Raw genomic sequence first — 10,800 nt, 5'->3', positions numbered from 1 at the left:
CCGGCCATTTCACAATGGGCTCAGTTTCAGGTTCTGTGCTTGTTGGGAGACTACGAATGTTTGTGTAGTAGCAGTCAAAATGTAGTGAGACTGCTTGTGACATCAGTTTATTGCACATTGTTGATCAGTGATATATTGTATTCTGTGATACAAATCAAGCATCTGAGATTATGTCATGTGTTTTATACTGACTGACTCTGCAGGTTCTTTCAGATTTATACCAGGATCAGACTACAAGATATTTTTGTCCATGACAATGGCCCATACGCGGGCATAGACGTCCGATTGTTGTTCTTAATTGGCCATGATGCTGGTAATTCGTTGGCCACAATAAAATTAGGGTTAGTTTGTACAGTCTGATCCTGGCATTACAGAGTTTTCTCCTTTCAGCTCTTTGTTTTGGCTTTATGGTCAACAGAATAACTTTTTCGGTTCAGTGCTCTCATAGTGCTCTAAAGCAGACACAACCTGCCCAGCATCAAACAGCTGACAGACACAGTTAGCAAGTAGCTGGTGAACATAACGGAGCAGCTAGAGTCAGATATATACCAAAAACAGACTAACAGAGGCTGAACACTCACCAGGTGGACAGAAACACAATAATGATAATGATTGTGATAATGTCACTCAGTGTGTGCTGGATGTGCTCACAAGCAGCTATTTGCTAACATGTTAGCCTCCGCTTGTTTCTGCTGGCCCCACATGGCCAAAAACCCCATTAACTGTACATTTAACCTATTCATAATTCCTTAATTACTCTTGCATAAAATGTATTATCATCACAATAAACAACAACGTCACTAAATAGGATTTTATCCATATCTCCCAGCACTGTGGATATTGCATATTCTTGCCCTCCTGTGAGATGATAAACTCTATATGTTACGGTAAAGTCACTCCAGCTGCTGCTTCATCTACAGCAACGGTCATTCCCAGCAGCTGGGACAAAACTGCTCATCCTCCTGTTGGGATGGACGGATCCCCTTCATCCTCCTCTGCTGTTATTCTCAGTAGTTTCTTTTTTTTTTAACAGCCCATTGTTTTTAAAGCTCCAGTTATTTTCTTTGAAAATAAACTCATCGCTGTCTTCAGTCGCTGTGGATTAAGAGCCACAACACAGGCGCGTCACGCTATTTTGGAAAGAGAGATAGATCTTGATTGCTCATCCTGCTTTTCTAGTTTTGTATGAAGGAGGGTTTTTTTCCCCAATCTGGAGATTATGCCATCTATAATGAGCAGAGATTGATTTATAATGAAAAGCATGATGGATTTAACATGGCTTGAACACACGGTTCGACTTATCTGACAGTGAGCTGTTTAAGCAGCATTTAAACTCTATTGTGTGGAGTTGAGAGGGAGAAGAGTGCATATTTTTCTATACAGTGCTGCTATAATGCCTGTGCTTGCCTCAGCAAAGTGAAGTTTTGCCCAACTGTTGAGGTGAAAACAGTTGAACCGGGACAATGATAAAGCAGAAATGACGGGAGAGTCAAAAGACAAAGAGGGGAGATACAGGATGGTGAAAAAAATGTTCCCCTTGTACAAAGGCAGTGGCTCTGTCTCCTTGACTCACAGTGCTGTCTACTCACTCGTCTGTGTATGTTAGAAACCCCACCTCCCCCAGTGCTTTTCTCCTCCCCTCCCCTCCCCTCCTCTCTCAGTCTTCGGCCAAGGAATCCCAGGCAGCGTTTAATTGCAGATTGCAAAGGCTTTAGTTGGGCTAATGAGCTCAGCACCGGAGCTGGGACTCTTTCACGCACTCCCTGACAGACAGAAACCCATATGGAGTCCTTTACCCGAGGAGCCTCACAAGGCGGCTGGATTCTAGGTGGAGGGGAAAGGAGGAATGCATAAATTCAGGTACAGCCGACTATGTGAGAGAATATACCAGAGGCAAGAGACGGACTAAGAGGTGGAGAAAGAGAGGAGAGCGGGAGAGGGGAGGGGAGGAAACGGGAAATACACAGCCAGAGAGAGAGAGAGAGAGAGAGAGAGAGAGAGAGAGAGAGAGAGAGAGACTAGAAGCCTGCAGCAGCAAATGAGACAGAACAACGAGGCGGGAGAGGTAGAAAGAGAGACAGAGAGGGAGGGAGGTGGAGAGGGGCCCCGTGTAGGAGAGAGGGCTACAGGGTGAGGAAGAAGAAGGAGCAGAGAAAAAGTTAGAAGCAGGAGAACGAGGGTCCAGGGTAAGAAAAGAACAGAGATTAACAGCTACAGGAGAGAAGAAGAAGGGAAACAACAGGCAGGAAGGAAGGGGAGGGAGAAGTCTTGGGTAGAGAGGAAAAAAAAAAGAGCTGAAGAAAAGTTTTCTTGTGGGAAGACGCAGATGAGGAAAACAGAGCGAGTGAATGACTGGGCTGGAGAGAGCAGGGACGGGAGGAAACCAGTTGTTTTCTAAGGCGTTTTCCACACAAGCCTCTGGACTTCTTTGGAGATGTACACAGAAGGCGCACAAACAACGGGACACCACCGATTTCTTCAGCACATCAACGCCTCCACCCCCTGCCCCTGCCAGCACTGCGTCCACTATGAGCAGCCAGCGTACGGCCATCACGGTGGGCCGGGATACCAACCAGCATCAGCCAGACAGACAGACCACCCATCTCTGGACTGCAGGAGAGACATACAGGCTCCTCGGGTTAAAGACGTAGGAGGGAGAGCTTTCGCAGTGGACAGAGTAGAGAGAAGCGGTCATCGCAGCCCACAGAGGAGGCCTGTGTTCGCAGGGCCGGGCCCTTACAGCCTTTCAGATGACTTGAGCCAAGTTTGCCCCTGGGAGCTGAACCCTGCCCAGTGGAGCTACCCGCCGGAGCCTGGGGTGAGACACTACCCATCTGTCAGAGAACAGTGTGGCTGTGTGGTGCGCAGCGACACCAGGGCACACCCCTTTAACGCTGGGATACCACATCCTCTCCCGCATCTTCAGGTCAAAGGTCAAGGGTACAGGCACAGGAGGACTGTCAGGTATTTTTCAGTGGATGAGGAGGAGGAGGGCTGTGGATACACCTCCGAGCACTATCATTTAGAGTCCCACAATCCCCATCTGAGTCATTTAGACAAGCCAAATGGCCACTGTGGACCGAGGCCTGGTTTCTTTGAGGAGGGGGAGGAAAGAGATAGCCATCAGGACCGGGGCAGGCTGAAGGGTGGATCAGAGGAGGGCTGTAATGGACGCACTGGCTCTCACAAAGGTTTCTTTCCTACTGAAGTCCCACAAAAACACTTGAACCAAAGCAGACAGAAGGGGCCCTTCGTCCCTCCCTCTTGCATCACCAGTCCAGAGCCCTCAAAATCGACAACCAACGACGACAACCGGCGTCAGGGTTTGGAGGTGGTGAAGCAGAAGAGGAGGCAGGATTTAGTGAGGGATCAAATCCGACAAGTGGTGACAGATCTGGAGGATGTGTTAGGTGGTTTGAAGCAAGTTCACGTGGAGATGAAAGAGGTAGGTGGGTCCATTATTATAGATGTTTACCCTTTATGTGTACATCAGACGTCTGAATACAGTATGAAGGTCTGCATAAGGTGCAGATGTCCCAGCCTTTCATCGATGCTCCGCTTGATGTTGTGACATTTTAAGTGATTAACACAAAGCTCCGACGCTGACAAAAGTGCAGATCAGATTGGCACAGGTCGTTTATCTGCAGGCGTACGTTCATGAGAGCATATCAATATGTGTGTGTGTGCAGGCCGACTACATTGTTTGTGACTCACTCATCATCTCTTCCCGAAGCAGTGATTGAGAACGATTTGCACTGACCTTTTGCAGAACGCTGCTGAAATTGGCAGCGTTCCGGCCAGCACATTAAAAAGCCTGGCTTCAAACTGTTACTAAATTATGCCTTGCTCTTACAGTATCCATTTTGCATGCAGCTGTAAAATAGCATTGTTTCACAGCTGAATGCATCCGTGCAAAGCCTTTGCACTGTGCTGAAACAGTAAAACTAAAAAAATCATCACGATTGGGAACCGAAAGACATCAAGATAAACCACGAAAGCAGCAATTCAGTCATTTGAGTGAATGACTAAATTGTTGATAAGTGCTTCAGAGACACTTGTGCAATGTACATAAATCCTATTTCAAGTCAAAGTACTGCATTTAAATCCCACTTAGGAAAAGAACAAGTGTTCTGAAAGTGTTAAAAATGGAAGTACTCATTCATGAAAAATGGCTCCTATTACTGACATATTCAATTCAATTCAGTTCAATTCAATTCAATTCAATTCAATTCAATTCAATTCAATTCAATTCAATTCAATTCAATTCAATTCAATTCAATTCAATTCAATTCAATTCAATTCAATTCAATTCAGTTCAGTTCAATTCAATTCAATTCAATTCAATTCAATTCAATTCAATTCAGTTCAGTTCAATTCAATTCAGTTCAATTCAATTCAATTCAATTCAATTCAATTCAATTCAATTCAATTCAATTCAATATTCCTTTATTAGTCCCACGAGGGGAAATTCCAATATACAGCAGCATCAATAAAGTATATATATATATAAAATATATAATACAATATAATCATACATGATATCAGCTGACTTAGTACTGATGTGTCAATGCATTGTCTGCATTGTAGCTGGTTGAGATGGAGGTAGCTTATCTACTTTATAAACAGCTAGAAAGTCGAGTCCAGTGGTTCCCAACCAGGGGGCCGCACCAAAGGGTCACAAGATAGATCTGAGGTGTTGGGAGATGATTAACATAGTTTCTTTCCACCACTGCAGTCAGGACAAGTACCGACTCTCTTTATTGTCATTCAGGTGGTCGAGCAGATCGATCGTCTCACAGCCAGTATCGACCTCAGTGAGGAGGCGTCCTGCATCACTGAGGGGTCGCTCAGTAACTTTCACAGTTCAATTCATCCGGGTGACCTCAGGTTGGTCCCGCTGCCCAATCACAAGCCCGCGCCAGTCCAGGCACCGCAACACATCGATGAAGACCGCATCATCTTAAGAACTAACTCTCCCTCCCCTGTTCACATGGCGTCAGTCGTCAAAACCAGCCGCTTCACCCCACCCAACCACAGTAAGGACATCAACCACGAAAGGTCAGGTGTGAACGGCCACCCGCCTCACCTGTATCCCACCAGAGACTCCAACCACATTGGTAAAACTCACCCTGAGCCCCACCCACAGAGCCTAGACCCGAAGGTCATTATTGGTAACAGCACCTCCAATTCAAGAACTCAGAAGCCTCCTCTGTACCCCCAAAACGGGCGGTGTGGGAAGGGCCCGTACCCGCCCCCCAAGCCTGTGAGGACCCCTGCCTACCCCGGGAGAGGCCGCCAGAACTCCAGCATGGTGTGAAGGAGGGGGGTGGTCTGCCCCAGTGCCATGGAGGCCTGAAACATGAGACCCTGCTGCAGCGAGTGGAGGTCAGAGTGGGACCAGGCAGGGGAACAACTCATGGTAGGTTCAGACACAGGAGGACTTTTTTTTCCCTCTTTTACTGTGTTGATGTTTCCGTCAGCGCTCGCAGCTGATGACGTTTGCTATGTTTACTGGCAGCGTAGTTTTCAAAGTCAGTAAATGAATTGCAGTGTTCCTCCCTACTACAAAAAAGGATTTATGTGTGTGTTTGATGTGTGTGTGATGTCTGTGTGTGGGCGGCGGCGGAGGTGGGCGTAATGCGTCTGCTTTTGTTGATGTCACATGATTTCCCAGTCTTTGCCACACTGCAAAACGTGTCCGTCTTGGCAAGTGAATTGAGAAATGAGTGTTTACGCTAGAGTTTGGTTACACATGTGGTCAGAATTAGGCAGCAGGGTGAGACAATTTCACTTGCTGGAGTAAAATTTTCCTTTTTTTTGAATAGATCTGAGGTATTTGTGATCTTGCAAAGCAAGATCAACCACTGGATATCACATATTTCGAAACACAATTCTCAAGCAACAGCTTAAAACTCTTTGTTTTTCTCACTTTCACTGCTGAATATGAAGGCAAGCTGGTGGATAAAATCTTACAGACGTCTTTTTGCAGTGTACGTTAGTCACAACTTCGAGGGAACTGAGAGTTGGCAGGAGCTCAGATGTTTTTGGCTTAGGAAGACCCCACAGCCGCTTGACTCCAATCATGTGACACAAAAGAGGCGTCATTATATTTACAGGATGAAGATAGCTCTGACTCAGAATTGGCATGATTTACTGCTCGGGGTTGATGAGGAGGAACTAAACCTTTCTTCTGGTGCCACAGTCAGATGTATCATTACTGACTGTGAAGTAGAAGCAGACTTAATAACAAGATGACATCTGTGAAAAAGTCCCTCCAGCAGAGGGGAAAATTAGACACATACAGTTTAGTATTCCTCCAAGAAGTCCACCTTTACAGATGCTGCAGAGGCAGGCGTGCACGTTTCTGCACTTCCCTCTTGTGCAGACTATGCGTAACTGCAATCTATTTTTCTGGCCTCTCCGAGTTTGGAAAGCACAGTCTGGTTTTAATCATAAAACCCCTCGGCCACGTGCCAGAATGGAGTGAGGCAAACTCTTGGTATATTTGTGACGTCCATATAAACATAAGCAAAGCGCCTCCCCACATCGCGCTGCAGAGACAGACGCGCTTCCAAGGCTGGGGCTTCAGGTCGAGGCTGGCAGCCGGAGAAACGCGTCAAAAAAGTGGATGTGCTCGAGCTGTGATTTCAATAGCGCGATAAACGTTTAATTAATTTAATATTAGAAGTTTAATTAAAGTGAAACGCAGCTTTTTTATTCAACACCGTCCTTTCTTTTCACTTTCGAAGTCTTTCAAAGCACCAATGCTGGTGACATTTTAAAGGCCTGAATCATCTGAATTAGTCACCCAGAGCAGGTTCAATGTTAAAATGGCTAGCACAACAGATTGGGTGCTAAGCAACCCAGCCGTGCACACACACATTTAGACTTCTATGCTTGTGAGGACCCTCATTGACATACTGCATACTTATCCGAACTAATCTGATCTTAACCGTAAAACCAAGACTTCTATGAAACACTCTTTTTGTTTTTTGCTCAGCAGATTCTCTTTAATTTCCTCCAACGTGGCTGCTAGTCACAACAGAGCCATGAATACACTCGTATAACAACAAGGGACGACAATCTGGACATCAGCGTCAACATTAATAAAAAGTACAAGAAAAAAGGAACGTGAATTCACAGAAGGGATGTGAAATGCATCCAAAATAAAAGACATGATTAAAATTTTAAGACTGTATTTCTACATAACCCAGAGAGAAATAAACTTTATTTTCAAGCAAACATTTCTCCTTCTGTGCTTGTGAGGATTCTGATTGACAGGATACATTTCCTAACCCTCACTCTGCTCTTAATCCTCAAACAGCCCTTAATTTATTCTGAATTTTTCATTGATGGTTGTACAACACATGGTAAAACTAATTAGCTTCAATCACACTTCTGCATAACCCAGAGGAGAATAGAAAAGACGTATCTATAAAGATGATTAGCAGTTTGGATGTTTGTATGAGAACCAAGGCTGGATTACTCACCATCCTCTAATAAAAACTGCGCAACTGCCCCATCTGCCCGCCCCAGGCCCCCGGGGCCCCAAAAAGCTGCAAGTGTGTGTGTGGTTTCTGGTGATTTATGTATTTATATTAACTGAAATGATAATGAGACCTGTGTCAAAATCAGTTTATGTGCACATTCCTAAATGAGTATGTGTTTAATTAAATTACCACAAACTGATTGGAACACAGCAAACTTGTGGTCAGGTAGTATTCCTGCGTAGGAGGAGTACTGACTTCTGCAGCTCTGGGCAAAATTTAACTGGCATCTCACGTCTGTTTTCATGTCTTTACTTGATGAAGAGGAAACGTGTTAAGTACACAATGAGAGTCTAGATATTTTAGATTTATACTATTATTCAAGTAATTTAACTTCTAGTATTTGATTACTTTCTGCTTTATAGTCACATGATGTATTTATACAGTATGCTTTTGTCTGCTCTGAGGCTTCTGTTGCTGCACAAACCTTGTGATTGAAGAATGGGGCAGTCAAACGGGGGCCAGAGCTCTTTTTTTTTGGCCTTCTGGGTTAATCAGGCCATGATTACAAGTGTATTTCCTTCGCAAAGACACTTCCCATAATGCCCTCACTGTCAAGGTCTAAAGCTAACAGTGATCTTCACTATGACAGAAGTACATTAGCAAACACTCACACACACTCACACAGAGAGCTCTTGCAACAGCAAAACTTAATAAAAACCTGCTTTACAGAGCTCCTCCACAAGCAGGGCTACATTATTCACAAGGATGCAACCACGCACACGCACACACACACTGGCACACTTTCAGTAAAGTCAAGATTAACACTCTGTTTCTGTGGTTCCATCAATGAATGACATTATAAGAGAAGTCTTGAGAAGAGGCGCAGTTTGTACATACAGTATTGGTTCGGGGAGCAGCGGTGAGTCACAGAGCTGCCGAGTCCTGAATTTAAATTATTTTTCATTTCTTTCTTGTTATGATGTTTCCAGCAGGAGCTGATGCCACTGAGACAAGCTGTCAGCCGGTGGAAAGAGAGCGCGGCCTGAAGGTGGGGGTATTTCCAAAGGGAAAACTCCCCCAAGAGTCGACCCACGACTGTATGTCATGCAAGCACAGAAGCATGGAGGAGTGGCAGTGAAACCTTTTGCTGTTACTGGCGATGTAGTTGCAAACAATGAGAAGGATAAACTGTGAACCGCTACTCAACAACCACACGTAGAAACATGAGGGTATCTTTTCATGACAGTGTTAATTTATTTGTACTATTTTTTTATTGTAAAGAAATCTATTTTCAGGCAGCTTACTCCAGTTTGGATACCACCTTATCTACTGTATGCTATATTAAGATTTATATCATCTAAGCTATTGTACAGATGTTTTACAAATAGACTTTAGACTGTTTCTCTCACTGCTACATGGTTGGTACAGTATGTAAAAGTAATAATCTGTAAGGAGGCAGGAAAGCTGGAAAGGCAGAGCTGAGATTAAATTGCAATACAATAAACTCTTCTGCACTTTTCTCATGCAAATCAGTCTGACATCTCAGTTATCTAACTCCAGAAATGTTGCATTGGTTGCTTCATTGGAATATGAAATAAAAGAAAAGACGTAAGCATTTCATTGCCCCTGACTCTGGGAAAGGATTTATGCATATGCGCTGAGTCTGATAGACGTATCCCAAAGGGTTGTGGAAGTTGTAGAGCTACTTCTGAGGCTGATCTGGAGATGGCAGTGGGTGATCTGTCATGGCCTTATTCTGTCAGGACGTCCCGGGCCAGTCAGGCCAGCATCTGTGTCTCTGTTTGTTTAAATCTTGTCTGAGATTTTCATCACTCTGCTCTCACAAGCTCCTGCTGCTACCAGAACGCACCGCTTCCCCCTGACAACGAGTATAATCCATCCACCTCACAAAGCATCCCTCACTCCCTGTATGGCTTTCTGTCTGCATCGATGGTGACAGATGGAGGACAGCACACGCAAGCTGTGAACTGTCCTGACCACTTTGTCACCCGCTGTCTGTGTGCGCAACCTATCGCAGTTAGAGTAATTGTGTTACAATGGAAAGAGTCGATAAGGAGCTGAAGGTTAGATCGATGGGTGAGGTCAAGTGCCAAGGGCCATTATTATGGCATCAAACGCATGGCAGGCATAGTTAGAAACCAGCTGGGGAGCACAGTGGAGCATTTAGCAGCTAAAGAGCTGGATATTTCCCACAGGGGTTGAAACTGAAAAGTTAAAAGAGAGCGAACGTTGGCCTTCCGTTTGCCAAAAATATGGATGATTCTGCTCTGTAGCTGCTGGATGTGTGGCTATATAAGCAAGAGTTCACCATATCAACTTAAATGATGATGATGTATGTCAATATTCTGCTCACGGCTTGTTTCCAGCTCTGTTATCGGAGGTTCAAATATGCATTTCTGCTATATCGTGCTTAAAAACTGATGCTAAAGCTGCAGTCAATATTTGGCAATGAGGACAAACCAATATGTCTGACAAACGGTATCTCAGGTGAAGTGTCGGAGCTGGAGATGTTATCTTGTCCAAATAAGGACAAGAACAAAGCTGCTGTGTTACCCTCAACCGTGATGCTAAGCTAGTTAGCCGGGCATACTAGCCTAACGCAGGTTACACAGTTTAATCCTTTCCTCACACTTCTGCTCTTGTGCTTTTCGTTTTGCAGAGGCTAAAATAAGACACCACATTACAAACTCTCTATATGCAACATATCGCTTTACATCCCCATGCACACCGCTTCAACACGTGGAGGTGTCTCAATTTTGACATATGGTCACTTCGTCCATATGTACAGAAAAAGCATAAAAAGCAATGCATTGATTAAGGGCCTGTTTATTCTGTCATGTACTTGATGAAATAAAGCTGATTTTGATTTTCAAACTGTTTCTTTCTCTTCCTTCTTTCTTCAGAATCAGCTATCAGTTTGAACATTTACAGCTGAATTACTGTTTATATTACAACCATTGTGTGGCATACTGTGGCTAGCAAAACAGAAAACAGAGAGTTTGTGTTTTTGATGGGCAGGGTCGAAGATTAACAGGTACGCTTGAGCTACAGGTGAGCGATGGAGGGGCGGGTGGAGATAGAGTGTTTATCATAATGCCTGTTTATGCCTCTTGTTTGTTTGGACACTATAGCATCGAACATAATGAGCTTCAAGCTCCATGTGGAATCAGGACGCGTTCACAGATGGATTTCTTACTTTGGGCAACACCGTTTTAGGCAAAAAAGATATTGGAGATTTATCACAGGTTGCAGGACTTCCTGCAGGATTTTCGGCCACTGAATCATGCTT

At 44.4% G+C, this 10,800-nt stretch overlaps 1 protein-coding gene across 2 annotated transcripts; it reads left to right on the top strand.

The window, feature by feature from the left end:
- The first annotated feature begins 1,679 nt into the window (after positions 1-1,679).
- LOC139338674 (uncharacterized) lies at positions 1,680-8,756 on the top strand. 2 transcript variants are annotated; one of them, XM_070973905.1, is made up of 3 exons: positions 1,680-3,445; positions 4,772-5,419; positions 8,483-8,756. In XM_070973905.1, exons 1-2 carry the CDS (start codon positions 2,435-2,437, stop codon positions 5,315-5,317), a joined length of 1,557 nt encoding a protein of 518 aa, XP_070830006.1. In that variant the 5' UTR covers positions 1,680-2,434; the 3' UTR covers positions 5,318-5,419; positions 8,483-8,756. The 2 variants fall into 2 exon arrangements, with proteins under 2 accessions (XP_070830006.1, XP_070830005.1); XM_070973904.1 differs by having other exon boundaries at positions 8,480-8,756.
- The last annotated feature ends 2,044 nt before the right edge of the window (positions 8,757-10,800 follow it).

The sequence above is a fragment of the Chaetodon trifascialis genome, chromosome 11, assembly GCF_039877785.1.
Source record: "Chaetodon trifascialis isolate fChaTrf1 chromosome 11, fChaTrf1.hap1, whole genome shotgun sequence".
Taxonomy (NCBI): Eukaryota; Metazoa; Chordata; class Actinopteri; order Chaetodontiformes; family Chaetodontidae; genus Chaetodon; species Chaetodon trifascialis.
Note: the sequence above shows the minus strand (reverse complement) of the source record. Positions and strands in the feature narration are given on the sequence as shown.

Bases quoted from the DNA above. Each gene is read 5' to 3' on its own strand.
- LOC139338674 (XM_070973905.1), top strand. From the start codon at position 2,435: ATGTACACAGAAGGCGCACAAACAACGGGACACCACCGATTTCTTCAG. The intron at 3,446-4,771 runs GTAGGTGGGTCC...ATTGTCATTCAG, and splicing joins TTCACGTGGAGATGAAAGAG to GTGGTCGAGCAGATCGATCG.